The sequence below is a fragment of the Heptranchias perlo genome, chromosome 2 (genome assembly GCF_035084215.1).
Source record: "Heptranchias perlo isolate sHepPer1 chromosome 2, sHepPer1.hap1, whole genome shotgun sequence".
Taxonomy (NCBI): Eukaryota; Metazoa; Chordata; class Chondrichthyes; order Hexanchiformes; family Hexanchidae; genus Heptranchias; species Heptranchias perlo.
Genome location: NC_090326.1, coordinates 7,728,820 through 7,747,702, shown reverse-complemented (window position 1 = coordinate 7,747,702; position 18,883 = coordinate 7,728,820). Strand labels below are relative to the sequence as shown.

At 45.4% G+C, this 18,883-nt stretch overlaps 1 protein-coding gene and 1 long non-coding RNA gene across 2 annotated transcripts in view; both read right to left on the bottom strand.

The window, feature by feature from the left end:
- The window catches only part of lztfl1 (leucine zipper transcription factor-like 1), an 87,700-nt gene that overhangs the window by 30,615 nt on the left and 38,202 nt on the right, over nucleotides 1-18,883 (bottom strand). Inside the window, exons 6-7 of the mRNA XM_067999995.1 lie at nucleotides 15,493-15,558; nucleotides 15,288-15,365 (exon numbers count right to left, since the gene is read on the bottom strand). Coding sequence (XP_067856096.1) covers nucleotides 15,288-15,365; nucleotides 15,493-15,558 — 144 coding nt within the window. The remainder of the gene's footprint in view (nucleotides 1-15,287; nucleotides 15,366-15,492; nucleotides 15,559-18,883) is intronic.
- On the bottom strand, nucleotides 10,232-12,414 carry LOC137332900 (uncharacterized). The gene is made up of 2 exons (XR_010965758.1): nucleotides 11,494-12,414; nucleotides 10,232-11,359 (listed from the first exon to the last, which is right to left on the bottom strand). It is a non-coding gene; the product is annotated as an uncharacterized lncRNA (long non-coding RNA).

The window sequence follows — 18,883 nt, the reverse complement described above, 5'->3', positions numbered from 1 at the left end:
TAGTTCCTCTTTGCCTTCCTAATTATTTTTTTGACTTCTTTCCTAACTTTTTCCTATTCCCTTTTGTCATCCTCTCCTTTATTGAAATACGGTTACGCACAGACACACAGTGGGGGGATTTTAAAGAGTTCCCGCTGTGGGTGGGGGAGGCTTGTCCATTGGCAGTGCCTATCAGAAATTCAGGTATACATTACCCACAATTTCCGGACCATTAAATGATTGAATTTCTGATTTGCATTGTTGGCAGGTAAGGTTTCATTGTTGGAAGCACAGACTTGTAAAACTATCCCAATTTCTTTAAATAATGGATTGTTTGCAATTTGAACACAAACAAAAGCTGTCTGGGATGTGTAAGTAGCATTGTCTGCCAGATTTGAAATACGCCTGTCAGTTTTTCTCTCTCACACACACAGATATACACATACCTGTGCACACATATTCAGACAGCTTCTCAGTGTTCTCAGTCAAGAAACTATGAAATTTACCTGAAAAAGCATCGGAAAAACAATCTGTTCATAGAATAACACAGCACAGAAGGAGACCATTCGGCCCATTGTGTCTGTGCCGGCTCTTTGAAAGAACTATCCAATTAGTCCCACTCCTCTGCTCTTCCCTGTAGCCTTGCAATTTTTTCCCTTCAAGTATTTATCCAATTTTCTTTTGAAAGTTACTATTGAATCTGCTTCCACCACCCTTTCAGGCAGTGTTTAACAAATCATAACCACTCGCTAGGTTAAAAATTTCTCCTCATCTCCCCTTTGGTTCCTTTGCCAATTACCTTAAATCTGTGTCCTCTGGTTACTGATCCTTCTGCCACTGGAAACAGTTGGTCCACGCGTACTCTATCAAATCCCCTCAAAATTTTGAACACCTCTATTAAATCTGCCCTTAACATTGTTTGCTCTAAGGAGAACAGTCCCAGCTTTTCCAGTCTCTCCACATAACCAAAGTCCCTCATCCCTAGTACATTCCAGTAAATCTCCTCTGCACCCTCTCCAAGGCCTTCCTAAAGTGTGGTGCCAGAATTTTTTTTTATTCATTCATGGGATGTGGGCGTCACTGGCAAGGTCAGCATGATTCATTGCCCATCCCTAATTGCCCTTGAGAAGGTGGTGGTGAGCCGCCTTCTTGAACCACTGCAGTCAGTGTGGTGAAGGTTCTCCCACAGTGCTGTTAGGTAGGGAGTTCCAGGATTTTGACCCAGCGACGATGAAGGAACAGCGATATATTTCCAAATCGGGATGATGTGTGACTTGGAGGGGAATGTGCAGGTGGTGTTGTTCCCATGTGCCTGCTGCCCTTGTCCTTCTAGGTGTAGGAGTCGCGGGTTTGGGAGGTGGTGTTGAAGAAGCCTTGGCGAGTTGCTGCAGTGCATCCTATGGATGGTACACACTGCAGCCACAGTGCACTGGTGATGAAGGGAGTGAATGTTTAGGGTGGTGGATGGGGTGCCAATCAAGTGAGCTGCTTTGTCCTGGATGGTGTCGAGCTTCTTGAGTGTTGTTGGAGCTGCACTCATCCAGGCAAGTGGAGAGTATTCCATCACACTCCTGACTTGTGCCTTGTAGATGGTGGAAAGGCTTTGGGGAGTCAGGAGGTGAGTCACTCGCCGCAGAATACCCAGTCTCTGACCTGCTCTTGTAGCCACAGTATTCATGTGGCTGGTCCTGTTAAGTTTCTGGTCATTGGTGACCCCCAGGATGTTGATGGTGGGGGATTCGGCAAATGTCAAGGGGAGGTAGGTAGTCTCTCTCTTGTTGGAGATGATCATTGCCTGGCACGAATGTTACTTGCCACTTATCAGCCCAAGCCTGGATGTTGTCCAGGTCTTGCTGCATGTGGACATGGACTGCTTCACTATCTGAGGGGTTGCGAATGGAACTGAACACTGTGCAATCATCAGCGAACATCCCCATTTCTAACCTTATGATAGAGGGAAGGTCATTGATGAAGCAGCTGAAGATGATTGGGCCTAGGACACAGCCCTGAGGAACTCCTGCAGCAATGTCCTGGGGCTGAGATGATTGGTCTCCAACAACCACTACCATCTTCCTTTGTGCCAGGTATGACTCCAGCCACTGAAGAGTTTTCCCCCCGATTCCCATTTACTTCAATTTTACTAGGGCTCCTTGATGCCACACTCAGTCAAATGCTGCCTTGATGTCAAGGACAGTCATTCTCACCTCACCTCTGGAATTCAGCTCTTTTGTCCATGTTTGGACCAAGGCTGTAATGAGGTCTGGAGCTGAATGGTCCTGGCGGAAGCCAAACTGAGCATCTGTGAGCAGGTTATTGGTGAGTAAGTGCCGCTTGATAGCACTGTCGACGACACCTTCCATCACTTTGCTGATGATTGAGAGTAGACCGATGGGGCGGTAATTGGCCGGATTGGGTTTGTCCTGCTTTTTGTGGACAGGATACATCTGGGCAATTTTCCACATTGTTGGGTAGATGCCAGTGTTGTAGCTGTACTGGAACAGCTTGGCTAGAGGCGCAGCTAGTTCTGGAGCACAAGTCTTCAGCACTACAGCCGGGATGTTGTTGGGGCCCATAGCCTTTGCTGTATCCAGTGCCCTCAGCCATTTCTTGATATCACGTGGAGTGAATCAAATTGGCTGAAGATTGGCTTCTGTGATGGTGGGGATATCGGGAGGAGACCGCGATGGATCATCCACTCGGCACTTCTGGCTGAAGATGGTTGCAAACGCTTCAGCCTTGTCTTTTGCACTCACGTGCTGGACTCCGCCATCATTGAGGATGGGGATGTTTACAGAGCCTCCTCCTCCCGTTAGCTGTTTAATTGTCCACCACCATTCACGACTGGATGTGGCAGGACTGCAGAGCTTTGTTCTGATCCGTTGGTTGTGGAATCGCTTAGCTCTGTCTATAGCATGTTGCTTCCGCTGTTTAGCATGCATGTAGTCCTGAGTTGTAGCTTCACCAGGTTGGCACCTCATTTTTAGGAACGCCTGGTGCTGCTCCTGGCATGCTCTTCTACACTCCTCATTGAACCAGGGTTGATCTCCCGGCTTGTTGATAATGGTAGAGTGAGGAATATGCCAGGCCATGAGGTTACAGATTGTGCTGGAATACAATTCTGCTGCTAAATTGAACACAATATTCCAGCTGAGGTCTAACCAGTGATTTATAAAGCTTTAGCATAACTTCCTTGCTTTTGTACTTTATAAAGCCAAGAATACTGGTATGATTTTTAAACAGCCTTAACAACTTGTCCTCGCATCTTCAAAGATTTGTGTACGTAAACCCCAAGGTCCCTCTGTTCCTGCACCTCCTTTAAAATTGTACCATTTAGTTTATATTGCCTCACTGTTTCAACCAAAATGCTTCACTTCATATTTCTCTGCATTAAATTTCATCTGCTATGTGTCTGCCCATTTCACCAGTCTGTCTATATTTTCCTGAAGTCTGTTACTATCCTCCTCACTGTTTACTACATTTCCGAGTTTTATACCATCTGCAATCTTTGAAATTATGCCCTTTATACCCAACTCCAGGTCATTAATATATATCAAAGAGCAGTGGTCCTGGGGAATACCACTGTATACTTCCCTCCAGTATAAAAAACTGTTCACCGCTACTCTTTGCTTTCTGTCCCTTAGCCAATTTCGTATCCACGCCGCCACTGTCCCATTTTGCTAATAGGGCACTTCAGGATCAGACGGGAGCAGCTTTAAATAGAGCACGGGAGAACCGACAGCAGAGCTTTGGGGATCGGAGAGGAGCAGCTTTAAATAGAGCGCGGGAGAAATCTGAAAAGTAACATCATAGACAGCACTGGGGGACCAGCAAGAAAGCCCAAGGAAAAGAAAGTTTATTTATCTATTTACACTTTCATATTTAACTATGACAAGGACAAAATTAAACTTCAGGTAAACAGACAGTAACTCTAAGTAAAATGGGGGACTGCACATCCTGTGTCATGTGGGAACTACAGGATGCTTCGTTTGTCCTGGATAACCACATGTGCAGGAAGTGCCTCCAGCTGTTCGAGCTCGAGCTCAGAGTTTCTGAACTTGAGGAGAGGCTGGTGTCACCGCAGGGCATTTGGGAGGCTAAAAATTTCCTGGATCGCATTTTCCTGGAGGTAGTCACCCCACAGCCACAGATTGTTCAGGAGGGTAGTAAGTGGGTGGCCATCCGACAAAGTAGGAAGAAGAGGCAGGCAGTGTGGGAATCCTCCGGCAGTGTGGCACTCACACACCTGTTTCCAGTACTGAATACTGGTGAGGGTGACGACAGCTTGGGGCCGTGCAGTATAGAGCACATCCATGGCACAGCAAAGTATAGAACTGCAGTTGTTATAGGGATTCGATAGTCGGGGGAATAGACTGGTGTTTCTGCGACCGCTGACATGAGACTTGCATGGTGTGATGACATCACCGAGAAGGTGCAGAACATCCTGTCAGAGGAAGGGGAACAGCCAGAAGTTGTGGTCCATTTTGCAACCAATGACATAGGAAGGAAAAGGCTTGAGGTCCTACGGATAGTGTTTCATGAGCTATGCAGGAAACTAAAGAGCAGGACCTCAAAGGTGGTGATCTCTGGATTACACCCACACGTTAGTGAGCATAGGAGTCGCAAGACAAAACAGATTAATGCGTGGCTGGTGAAATGGTGCAGGAGGGACGGCTTCAGGTTCCTGGGGCATTGGGACCAGGTCTGGGGCAGGAGGGACCTGTACAAGGTGGACGGGCTGGGACCAATGACCTCGCGTGGAGGTTAACTAGTGCTGTGGGCGGTGGGGGGGGGGGGTTTAATGTGATTTGACAGGAGGAGGGGAACCAGGATGAAGAACAGAGCCCTGGGAGAGATAAACAGCATTAGAATAAAGGGCAGTTCAGAAATAGGAGGGATCAGACGGGGGAAAATGCAAGGCAGACAAAGGCGAGTTTGGAGTGCACATGCGTAAATGCACGGAGCGTGGTAAATAAGGTTGGTAAGCTGCAGGTGCAGTTGCCACATGGGATTATGATACAGTGGCAATAACGGATACCTGGCTCAAACAAGGGGAGGATTGGGTACTTGGGTACTTAACATTCTTGGTTATAATGTATTCAGAAAAGGTAGGGAAGGAAAAAATGGAGGGGGTGGGGGTGACAGTATCGATCAAAGATACTTTTACAGCCCTGGAAAGGAATGATGTGTTTGAGGGTTCAAAGACAGAATCTAATTAAAGAACAGGAGAGGAGCTGTTATGCTGCTGGGTGTTTACTATAGGCCACCAAATAGTGGGAAGGAGATAGAGGAGCAAATGTGCCGGCAAATTGTAGAAAGATACAAGAGCTTTACAGTAGTGATAATGGGGGACTTCAATTATCCTAATATATACTGGGATAGTAACAGTGTAAAGGGCAAAGAGGGGTAGGAATTCCTGAAATGTGTGCAAAAGAACTTTCTTGATCAGTATATTTCCAGCCCAACGAGAAAGGAAGCAGTGCTGGATCTAGTTCTGGGGAATGAAGTGGGGAATGTGGAGCATGTTTCAGTGGGAGAACATTTGGGAAACAGTGATCATAATGTCATTAGGTTTAGAGCAGTTATGGAAAAGGGCAAGGAACAATCAAATGTGAAAATACTCAACTGGAAGAGGACTAATTTCAGTGTGTTGAAAAGGGATCTGCCCCAGGTGGATTGGAATCAAGGATTGGCAGGTAAAACAGTAATTGAGCAATGGGAGGCCTTCAAAGAGGAGGTAGTTCGGGTACAGACTACGAGGGGGAAAGGAAGGGCACCCAAAGCTAGAGCTCCCTGGATGATTAAAGACATTGAGGTTAAAATGAAACAGAAAAAGAAGGCTTACGATAAATGTCAGGTTCATAATACAGTAGAGAATCAAGCTGAATACTGAGAGTGCGGAGGAGAAATGAAAAAGGAAATATGAGCGGCAAAGACAATGTATGAGAAAAGATTAGTGGGTAACATAAAGGGGAACCCAAAAGTCTCTTATAAACATATAAAGAGTCAAAGGAAAGGTGGGGACGATTAAGGACCAAAGGGGTATCTTCTTGTGAAGGCAGAGATACTAAATGAGTACTTTGCATTTGGCTTCACTGAAGAGGATGCTGCCAATGACACAGTAAATTGGATAGGATAAAAATAGAAAAAGGAGGTACTAAAGCAAGTCTATTATGTTGTACTTTATCAAACGCCTTTTGAAAGTGCATATACACATCATCCGCACAACACTTATCAACCCTCTCCGTTACTTCATCAAAGACCTCAATCAAGTTTGACAGACATGAATTGCCTTTAACAAATCCGTGCTGGCTGTTATTTAGAAACCAATGTTTTGCCAAGTGACAATTAATTTTGTCCCGGATTATTGTCTCTAAATGTTTCCCCATCACCGACATTAGGCCGATTGGCCTGTAATTATCAGGTTTATCCCTCTCCCCTTTTTTGAACAGGGGTGAAACATTTGCAATCCTCCAGTCCTCTGGCAGAACTCCCATAGCGAAGGAGGATTGGAAGATTGTGGCCAGAGCCTCCACAATTTCCCCCCTTACTTCCCTCAGTAGCCTAGGATGCATCCCATCCGGACAGGGTGACTTTTCTATTTTGAGCACTGCCAATCTTTTTTAGAACCTCCTCTTTATCTATTTTTATCCCATCCAATTTCTCCACTATCTCCTCCTATTCTATGACATTGGCAACATCCTCTTCTCTAGTGAAGACAGATGTGAAGTATTCATTTAGTGCCTCAGCCGTGCCCTCTGTCTCTACAAGATCATCTTTTTGGTCGCTAATCAGCCCCGCCCTTCCTTTGACTACCATTTTACTATTTATATGTTTAAAGACGACTTTAAGGTTGCCTTTTATGTTACCCGCTAATCTATTCTCACACATTCGCTTTGCCCCTCTTATTTCCTTTTTCAGTTCTCCTCTGTACTTTTTGTATTCTTTGGTTCTCTACTGTATTATGAATCTGACGTTTATCATAAGCCTCCTTTTTCTGTTTCATTTTAATCTCTATATTTTTAGTCATCCAGGGAGCTCTAGTTTTGGATGCCCTTCCTTTCCCCCTCGTGGGGATGTGTCCAGTCTGTACCTGTGTCCAGTCCTCTTTGACGGCCTCCCATTGCTCAATTATTGTTTTACCTGCCAATCCACCTGGGCCAGATCCCTTTTCAAGGGCTCAACTTTCTCAGGAAATTGCGGGTGCAATGGAAGCGGGGGGGGGGGGGGGCTCAGAAAATCGGGGAAATCCCGTTCGGGTTTGGAACACGGCTCCAACCCGCAGACTTCCAGCTTCCCCACTGACGCATCTAGGTGCGCGCATGCCTCCCAAATGCGTAAGTCCCACCGGCAATTAAAGCTGCTTAATTTTCTCCACTTTGAGGCAGGGGTGCGATTTTGAAATATCCTCAGCGTGTTTCCCGTGCTGTGGGAAACACTCCATGTTGCAACAGACATGTTTCAACCAGCAGCCAGCGAGACATTCAAATGCTTATTTGACAGATGGGGAGAAAAGGTCACTTATTGCAGCAGGGCACTCAGTTCGTTCAGACAAAGTTTTGGCTGCAAGATCTTTGTGTTTTCACTGCAAATACTTACTTTCCACTCAAAATTCTTCTCTTCAAACTTATTTAACTACTTTGCGGACCCCATCAAACTCACACCATCAGGATGGGGGGGGACCCCATGGCTGCATTCACCACCACATCCGAGGATGAGCAACATCACCAGCCTCGCCAGGCATGGCGTCCACATCCGCCAGTTGGAGCTCCACAACACAGTGCTGCGCCACAGGCACCTGCAGAAGAGCACAGAGGGGAACAGAAAGGGGCACCACTTGAGGCCCCATCCACATCTGCCATCCGCATCGAGGAGGAGGAGGCAGAGGCTGAGGAGGAGGAGGCAGAGGCAGAGGCAGAGGAGGAACCACGGGCAGAGCAGCAGCTCACCTGGCTGCTCGTGAGACCAGAGAGTCATTGATATGTGAACGGTTCTCCTAACATCAGACAGTGTGAAGAGTCCAGTCCTCAGACCACCTGGAAAGATCAGCGCCCACACCAGACCCCACCCCCCAACCCCTCCCTGCGCAAAACAGGCCTGCAACTACACATACACCCACTGTAGAGTGACCCAATGGGTGGCATCAAGTGTCACTGTTCATGGTGAACCTCATGAAAGGGCCCTATCACAAAAGCCAGTCAAGAATGGCCAAGACATAGGAACAGGAGTAGGCCATTCAGCCCCTCGTGCCTGCTCCGCCATTTGATAAGATCATGGCTGATCTGCGATCTAACTCCATATACCTGCCTTTGGCCCATATCCCTTAATACCTTTGGTTGCCAAAAAGCTATCTATCTCACATTTAAATTTAATAATTGAGCTAGTATCAATTGCCGTTTGAGGAAGAGAGTTCCAAACTTCTACCACTCTGTGTGTAGAAATGTTTTCTAATCTCACTCCTGAAAGGTCTGGTTCTAATTTTTAGACTGTGCCCCCTACTCCTAGAATCCCCAACCAGCTGAAATAGTTTCTCTCTATCCACCCTATCTGTTCCCTTAATATCTTATAAACTTCGATCAGATCACCCCTTAACCTTCGAAACTCCAGAGAATACAACCCCAATTTGTGTAATCTCTCCTCGTAACTTAACCCTTGAAGTCCGGGTGTTATCCTAGTAAACCTACGCTGCACTCCCTCCAAGGCCAATATATCCTTCTGAAGGTGCGGTGCCCAGAACTGCTCACAGTACTCCAGGTGCGATCTAACCAGGGTTTTGAATAGCTGCCACATAACTTCTGCCCCCTTGTACTCCAGTCCTCCAGATATAAAGGCCAGCATTCCATTAGCCTTATTGATTATTTTCTGCACCTGTTCATGACACTTCAGTGATCTATGTACCTGAACCCCTAAGTCCCTTTGGACATCCACTGTTTTTAACTTTTTACCATTTAGAAAGTACCCTGTTCTATCCTTTTTACCTCACATTTGTCTACATTGAATTCCATTTGCCACAGTTTTGCCCATTCACCTAATCTATCAATATCCCTTTGTAATTTTATGTTTTCATCTACATTGCTTGCAATGCCACTAATCTTTGTGTCATCGGCAAACTTAGATATGAGACTTTCTATGCCTTCATCTAAGTCGTTAATAAATAGTGTGAATAATTGAGGCCCCAAGACCGATCCCTGCGGGACTCCACTAGTCACATCCTGCCAATGTGAGTACCTACCCATTATCCCTACTCTCTGTCGCCTTTCGCTCAGCCAACTTCCTAACCAAGTCCGTACTTTTCCCTTGATTCCATGGGCTTCTATCTTAGCTAACAGTCTCTTATGTGGGACCTTATCAAATGCCTTCTGGAAGTCCATATAAATAACATCCATTGACATTCCCCTGTCCACTACTTTAGTCACCTCTTCAAAAAATTCAATCAGGTTTTTCAGGCACGACCTACCTTTCACAAATCCATGCTGGCTCTCTCTGATGAACTGAAAATTCTCGAGGTGTTCAGTCACCCTATCCTTAATTATAGACTCCAGCATTTTTCCCACAACAGATGTTAGGCTAACTGGTCTATAATTCCCTGGTTTCCCCCTCTCTCCTTTCTTAAAAAGCAGAGTGACATGTGCAATTTTCCAATCTAGAGGGACAGTTCCTGAATCTAGGGAACTGTGAAAGATTATAGTCTGGGCAATAGTGATCATAACATCATAAGCTTTAAAATAATGATTGAGAAAGACATAAGTAAGACAAACACCAAAGTAAAAGATGGGAATAAAACTAATTTTGAGGGGATGGGAAAGGAACTAGGGCAGGTAAACTGGAAAAAAATTGTGACAAAGAAATAGAACAGCAGTGGGCAATACTTAAAACAGTGAACAATAGAGTTCAGGAGAAATATATTCCTCTAAAAAGCAAGAACAAACTAGTTAATAATGAAACACCATGGATGAATAAAGAGATAAGGGTAAAACTGAAACTAAAGAAAAAGGCATACTCTAAGTACATAGACAATAAAGGAGGGGATGACAAACGGGAATACGAAAAGGTTAGGAAAGAAGTCAAAAAAACAATTAGGAAAGCAAAGAGGAATTACGAGATTAAATTATCAAGGAATATAAAAAGAAATAGTAAATTATTCTACAGACACATACATAACAAAAGAAAAATTAGAATAGGGAAGAGACCACTAAGGGATTCACACAATAAACTCATGGGCAATGACAGCGAAATGAATCAGAGATCGCAGCAGTTGTGACAATCATAAAATTTAATGTGAGTTGAACGAAAAGCAAATATAAATAAAAAACATGACCAACCGTCAAACACCCCTGTGCATTCCCTTCGTGCTAACAAAACCTTCACCTTTCTCTTCCGACTACTTCTACGTGGTGCATCCCCTGTGCCTGAAGCAGAGGTAGTGGCAGGTTGCTCATGTTCATGCCCTGACTGCTTAGATGCTTTGGGCCTACGCCGTCTGGATTTTGGAGCCAGCGAAGGCCCCTCCCGAGACTGTTTGACCTGCACCTGTGCAGGAGCAGACGCGGCCACCTGGACAGGAGACAGCATTGTGGGTACTGGTTGAGAGGGGGGAAACGGGTGAGTCTGGTGAGCACTTTGAGTGGCGTCCCCACTTCCATGTCCCCTTTTGCAATCATCCCTCCCCTGGGCCAGGGCCAGGTCCAGGCCACTCCTACCACCATGCTGGACAACAGTTTGGAGGACAAGTGTGAAGCATTGTAAGGCCAGTGCTAGTGTATCTACCCGCCTGTTTAAGGCAGTAGAATGTTGTTCACTGTGAGTCCGAACAGCCGTTGTCTGGGCCTGAATGGTCTCATTTGTGAGTCGTGCTTGAAGTTCAATGGAGGCTAGCCTTCTCTCCATCACAGACATTCCCGCACTTACCCGTGAAAGTATCTAAGAGTTGCTCACATCCCTTTGACACTATTTCAGAGATCCCCTACCATACCCGTGCCACCATTCCACTCTTGCAGGAGTTGGACTCCTCCATCTCTGCACTATTATGGAAAGTGCGCGTGGCACCTGTTCCAGCACCTCGCAAATGTGCTGCTGCCCCTCGATCGTTCTTCTTTTAAAGGATGGCCCCCAGGGTTCAGCATCTGTGTCCAGCTGAGCAGAGCCTGGAGAGGAGTGCTCCCACCGACACGGACTCTCCACAGCTGCCCCTGCCACCAGTGTCTGCTCGTGCTCACTTGTGTGGTAACTCACCACGTGCGACCCCAACTAACTGAGGATAGGGACCCACCGAGGTGTGAGTATCTGCGCTGGTGGATGGCTCACTCGGATGTGACGGTGCACCGAGAGGCCGGCAGCTCCTCTGAGGAATCGCCCACTGCCGTCACAGCGGTCGCTGAAGGCCCTGTAAGAGAACAGAAGACAATATTAAGCATGATCACAGATGTGTCATGTTGCAACGAGCATACTGAGGTGCTGAAGATGGCAAGGCACATTAACATCAATTCATAGCGTAGATGAATGTTAAAGTTACGTCACCAGACGTTTGTCAGGTACCAGTCTCGGCGTCCCCCGCCGGACAGGCACTAAGAGTTTGGCTGAGCTCCAGCGCCTCGTGCTCCACGTCTGTAAGGACAACGATTTGTTGCAGCCCCCCTCCGGTCCTCGCCCTCTCCCGTGCATTCTGAGCTCTCTTCTCCTATAAGGGGAGAAAGTACAGACTCCTGAGTGAGTAATGGTGGCGTGGCCAACTGATGAATGCATTGGTTTGGGAGCGGCTGACCGTGAAAGAGATGCATCAGGGGGTGAGTATGAGACAGAGCCAAGACATTGTATGTGTATTGGGTTGAGTGGTAGTGGTGGGGTGAATACTGGGGAGGTGAGGAAGTGCTGAGGAAGTGCAGGTAAGTTGAGGATGAGGTTTGAGTGGGTGTGGAGTGGTGTGATAGAGTAGCGTTGGCAGTGCAGAATGAGTTGGGTGTTGGGGGTGGTGATGTGGAAGATGGAATGTAGGAGAATGAGTAAGTGTGCTCACTTTGACTGACCTAGTTAGGTCATTGAAGCGCTTCCTGCACTGGATCCAGGTGCGGGAGGTGTTGCTGCTGCTGATGACCTCATCTGCCACCTCAAGCCAGGCCTTCTTAGTGACAGAGGCAGGCCACTTCCTCCCGTCCGCCAGGTAAAACACATCCCTCCTCCTCCTCACCCCATCCAGTAGCACCCGGAGTGAGGCATCACTGAATCTTGAAGCAGCCTTTCCATTGTGCTGTGTGGGTGAAGCTCCAGGAGCAGCCATTGGAGGACTGCCCCTTTAAATAGAGCTCCTCCAGCTGACAGCCTGTGATGCAGGTGCACAGTCCGCACCCTGCGTGGCTTTCGGACGGCAAACGCGGAAGCCACGTTAAGTGGCTCCAATTGACCCACGATCGCGTGGGGAACAGACATTTTTTATTGGGCAGGTTACCCACGCACCCAATCACCACCGCCCCCCCCCGCCACCCATCCCACCTCCACTCTAATATCGGGGCCCAACTCTCTGAAATTAGACCCCCTCCAGCTGAGTATTTTCACACTTGATTTTTCCTTGTCCTTTTCCGTAACTACTCTGAACCTCATGATATTATGATCTCTGTTTTCCAAATGATCTCCCACCTGCCCCATTTCATTCTCCAGAACTAGATCCAGCACTGCTTCCTTCCTCATTGGGTGGAAGACATACTGGTCAAGAAAGTTCTTTTGTGCACATTTCAGGAATTCCTCCCCCTCTTTGCTCTTACACTGTGACTGTCCCAGTCTATATTGGGATAATTGAAATCCCCCATTATCATCACTCAAGTTTTTGCACCTTTCTGCAATTTGCCTGCAAATGTTCTCCTCTATTTCCTTCCCACTATTTGGTGGCCTGTTTTATACACCCAATGGTGTATTAGCTCCTCTATTGTTCCTTAATTCTAACCAAACAGATTCCATTTTTGACCCCTCAACTACATCATCCTTTTCCAGCACTATAATTTGATCGATACTGCCACCCCCGCTCCTATTTCTCCTTCCCTATCTTTCCTGAATACATTGTAACCAAGAATATTAAGTGCCCATTCCTCCCTTTGTTTGATCCAGGTCCCTGTTATTGCCACTATATCATAATCCCATGCAACAATTTGTACCTGCAGCTCACCAACCTTATTTACCTCGCTCTATACTCATCTTAGTCTGCCTCGCATTTCCCTCGTCTGATCCCTCCTATTTCTGAACTACTCATTATTCTAATTAATGGACGATCTAATTGAGGTGTTTCAGATGATCAAAGCAGTTGATAGGGTAGATAGAGAAGAACAATTTCCTCCGGTGGGGGAGTCCAGAACAAGGGGGCATAACCTGAAAATTAGAGCTAGGCCATTCAGTGGTGATGTCAGAAAGCACTTCTTCACACAAAGTGTGGTGGGAATCTGGAACTCTCTCCCAAGTAAAAACAATAATGAAACACAAATCAACTTTATAATCTGCATCCTCCTTGTGAGTCTTCAGGCATTCCAATTGCCTCCCATCAACAGCTAGTTCTTGCCTTAAAATACTACGTGCACAGTGAACTTGCTGATTGTAGAGTCTTTAATAAACTGAAATTTCCATAACCAAAAGCTAGCTCATGAAGTGCTGAAAAGTTAATTGTTTATATAATAAAAACTTGGAAATTGCATAAAAAACATAAACCACCACCACCACCACCACCCCCATTGTTAACCTCAATCCAGAGCCAAAATGAAGAGGAGAGGGGCTTTCCTTGATTAACATGGACAGAAGCTTTTTGACTCTCAAGCTTTCGGAGCTTTCCTCCTTTGTCACCTGACGAAGGAGGAAAGCTTGTGATTCCAAATAAAGCTGTTGGACTATAACCTGGTGTTGTAAGATTCCTTACATTTGTCCACCCCAGTCCATCACCGGCATCTCCACATCATGATGGAATGGGGGGGGGGGGTGGTCATGATGAGATGCGGAGTGGGGCGAGGTCATGATGAGATGCGGGGGGTGGGGGTGAGGTTGCGACGGCCGCCAGCTGTATAGAAGGGTTTTAATGTGGGGTTAAGGCCTCCCGCCGCCATATTCAGGAAAGTATTTTTTTTAAAACAAACTTACTTTTAGTTGGCAGCCTCTTAGGCTGAATGTAGAGCTGGTTTTCCTATATGCAGCTGGTACTGGCTGCCTCAGGGCAAACCAATATTGCAGAGGGGAAATCAAACGGGCGTTAAGCCCCTTATTTATTTCAGGTGCGGGCCCTAGGTGGCTATTTTTCTGCCTACATAGGCTCATAATGAGCCTGTGTTTCCTGCCCGTTATATTGGAGGCTTCCGCACCCACTTAGCACCGAAAAACAGGTGCCGCACCATCGAATTTCTGGTCCAAGTCTAGGGACTGATGGGGAGTTTCAGTCTCTCCAAAAACATTTGCTTGAATGAACCAAATATCTAGATGGAACAAACATTAAGGGACTGCGGTAGAAAAATGCTGTTATTACCAACACCACCTTGCTAACAGCTTAAATTATATTTATATTTCCTTGAGTTTAGAAGGTTGAAGGGTGATCCAATCAAGGTGTTTAAAATGATAAAGGGATTTGATGGGGTAGTTACTCAAACCATTTTCTTTGGTAGGGGAATCCAGAACATGAGGCACAATCTTAAAATTAGAGCCAGGCCAATTAGGAGTGAAATCAGGAAGTACTTTTTCCACACAGTGGAAATCTGGAACTCCTCCCCACTCATCTCCAAAATGCAGTGGATGTTGGGTCAATTGAAATTTTCAAAACTGAGATCAATAGCTTTATCATCAGGTAAGAGTGTCAAGGGGTAAGGAGAAAAGGCAGATAAATGGAACTATGGTACAGATCAGCCTTGATCTAATTGAATAGCGAAACAGGCTCGAGGAGCTGAATGGCCTCCTCCTATGTTCCTATGAAAAGGAGCCCCTTTAAAATTCAAATCTTTATTTTTACAGCTGTGCCAAGGTACACATTGAAGATGTTACAGCTTAAAAGTCAGTCTCCCAAACATCATGAACTCTAATACTGCCAGACTGAACATCCTCATTCAGGATAGATCAAAAGCCTCTCCTCCCTGCAAATGATGACAGTATCTTGCTGCACTTAATCAAGCATGTTCAACATGTCTGCCCATTAAACCTGCAGTATGCAAAGATTTGTCAAGGTATCAATGAAAACAATAATTACATACTTCCAGTCCCCTTTGTGGGGTAGGATACTGAAAGAAAATAATGTAAACCAGTCAATCATTTATGGACTGCAACAACAGAATTAAAATCATATCCTAAATGTGCCTTACCTCTTGGTCCCCTTGAACTTTTTCTAAGTCCTTAAGAACTCGTTCTAATTTAAACTTTTCATCCAGTGCACTTGTAGCCTGAAATCCCAGTGATTAAAAATTGTCATACACAGATCAAGAAATATATGGTTTGAAATTAGAAAAAAAAAATGCAGTTCTTTAAATTGCTTTATTTCCCATCAGTCGATGAGTCTGGTTACTTTACCTGTGATTCTATAGTTTTGAGTCTGGCCTTTAACTTGTCATTCTCATCTTGGAGTCTTGTAATTTCCTGTACAAGTCAAATGAAATAATAGTGAAACTAACACATCTACATAACAAAGGCTTACCTAGACAGTGTCACACATCAAATCTACAGGTTTCAATCAAATAAATGCCACATTTATCCCACTGGCTGAAATAAACAAACTTGTGAAAAGTACTGATCCATTGAATGGTAGATCCCACTGAATGGCTGCAATTTCTAACAATCATATAACTAAATTTAATTTCTCAAGTAGTACCAGCCATGATTTTTTCTAACTCCGTTTACTGTCTAACCCCATAAATAACACTAATGATACAAGTGAATCTCTCACAGCATTACACATAGTAGGGGCAAATTTCAATTAGGGCTCTCGCTCATCTGCTTTAACTTTGGCGGAATGACATGGAAACCTTGGACAAAAAGTACAAACACCAACTACACCATTTTTTCCAGGGTTTCCACATCTCTTCCAACGGATGAGCGAAGAAGCGCCACGGAAATTTACCTCCAGTTATGTATGGGGAAATGGTTTCTCTTACCCATGTGTCATCTTCACATTGTTGTTCTCTCCCTATCTGCTTCTCCCCCACTCCCCTCCCGCTTCTTCCCCCTTCATCTTTCCCTCACTCCCTCTGCACCTTGCCCTCTCCCCACTTCCGCATCCCCCACTCACGCGTCCCCCACTCTCTTTCCCCCCCACCCCCTTCTGCTTCTCATGATATGGCAGGAAAGGGAGCCACCGAGGGCAGAAGGCTGCATTTTTCCAGTGACAAGTGCGGAGGAAATGCAGCCAGCAACACTCTCTGGTTGCCTTCCCAACCCCTCCCCTCATATCTTGTTCACCTACCCTTTTGCTCCCATCGCATTCCCTACCCCTTCCTTCCTCTCATTGCCTCCTCTATTACCCCTTTGAACTACCTGCTCAAACAATCACTTGTCCTGCCTACTACTCTCCAATTCCAACCCTCCTCCTCAGGGTGGGTGACCAGAGGATAGAACCCCCCCCCCCCGCCCCAATATCACCTGTTTTCGCTGCACCCCATCCTACTCTTCCATCACTCCCAGCTCCTCACCCTCCTAATTGCAACTATTATCTCCTTCTCAACCTATCCGACTTATCCCACACCCTGCCCCCTTATTCCTGCGGTCATACATGCCCGGGTAAATCACCAGTTGTGAACCAGCAATTTTTCTTCAAATGTGCGAGAGAGTACAGCGCTTTAAGCACTTTAAAAACAAATTCCCAGTTTCCCAGCTTAGTACTGGGAGAGGTGCGTCAGAGGACTGAGCTTGGGAAGCAGGCCAGTGTGGGAGCAGACGAGCGGCCAGAGGTGTGAGTAGGACATGAGCAGCATGGCCAGAGGGCAGGCCAGCACTGGCAAAGGGGAGGAAGGACATGTGCCTAGAAGTCTGAGCTAGGGAGCTCAATGAGAATGGGCAGGCCTGGTCAGGGGGAGCCAGAATAGAGCACCAAGGACTGTGGAGTCAGTAGATGAGTACATTTAAAACTAAACTCAATCAAGTTCAAATAAAACTTAACTGCCAGGGATGGGAAATACAAGTTACATAAATAACTTACCTGACTTTAAAAATTAAGTTCACTTGTAGTGCCACCTATAGGAAAGAAGCTGGGAGAAAGAACTTAGAGAAGCAGCCATGCAACCTAGCACTGACAGGACTGAAAGCTAACTGTACATACCTGAAGGTTAAAAGTATTACCCAGGCATGACAAAATTATGACGTCGGAAGTGCCTCAAACGGGAAGTGTGCACAAGACTATTAGAATTAAGTAATTTCCTCTAAAATCATAACTTTCCGACACAATTCCCTGTATTGTATTCCACATTACAGTATTTTTTCTTTCTAGAGGCCTATTGTAATGGAGGTACATTGTAATGGAGTTATCTTTACATTCATTACACAATCAGGTTTGCAATTTAATTCATGCTAAAATCCTAAAAACTGTTCTACATATAGGGATGGGTGGACTGATAATACTTGTGGTCTTTAGCCACAAGAAGGGAGTTTCTGGTGAAAGCAAAAACTACTGAGGAATCTCATCGCTATCCATAGTTCTTCAGGTTGTGATGGCACGCATATCAGATACTTTGAATTCCACTGAATAATCCTAAAAGAACAGGATGGATTTTTTTCCCCATCAGGACTGTGCAGGGCAGATGGTGGAATGCCATAGGGTTTAGAGAAAACCCAGTTACATTGCTTACATGAAGTTTCGCAAGTTTTTCCAAACTCATTTCACATGACCCACAAAGAAACTGGATGCCACGGGAATACATGGCCAAATCTTGGACAATGAACAATAACCTTGCCTCACTCCCCTTTTGAGAGAGGAAGGCTCAATCTCTCATTTAGGTTTACACAGATCTTAGAGCTAAAGTACACATCCGGGACAAAATCCTAGATTTGACCATGTACTTCATATTTCCCAGATTTTTCAAAAGAACCTTTTCTAATCTAAATAGCTATTACAGCAGACAAAACTATTTTACAAACTGCTCATCCAAGCTAATGCCTGAAGAAACTGTGCAAGTCAATCAGGTAGAGCCTTTCAAATCTAATCTGGAGGAAGAGAGAGACGGGAGCCATGGACAACACACAGTGGTAATGTAGAAGAGAAGTGAAAGAACAAAGAACACTTGATCTCAACACCATTCTTCCGAGCGCCTCCCACAGCTCTTATTTCAGTGTTTATCTGTAGGTGAATCAATATTATTTTGGACTAGAGGTACCATAGTAACGCTTGTTAAGATGCCTTTAATCAGGAGGATTATCTTCTCTAATGTGGAGCTCAATCTAGAAGAGACTCAGCTCTTAAGAATCACCAATAATTTTTGTGGAAGTCCTTCTACCCCTCAGATCACATGCTGTGGAATACTAATCAATTTCTGCTCTGGAATCATATACTAAACTACTCAAATAAATACTATTCTAAACCATCTTCTGTAATCAGCTGCTACTAACTTTTCCAAATGCTTTCTCAGGATCACTAGCTCAACTGAGTTTTTCCAATGGAGTTGCTACAAGATCATGCCTCCAAGCTATGTCACTAGAAAGACTCCCTACTACAAGAAGAGTGACAAACAGTTACTGGAGTAGGGATCAGGAAGGACTATAGATTGAAAGTACACCCCCAGAGTATCTTTCTCCTCTAAAGTTAATACCATCTGCAACAGCAACTAGCATTTATGCAATTCAGTGGGTAGAAATTAGTCTGGGCCCACACTGGGTGAGCAGCACGTGCCCAAACACAGAGGCCATCCTGAAATTGTGGCTCGGGCCACATCTACATCTTCTTAGCAAGCTGCCCACGCCAGTCGTGCCTTTACAG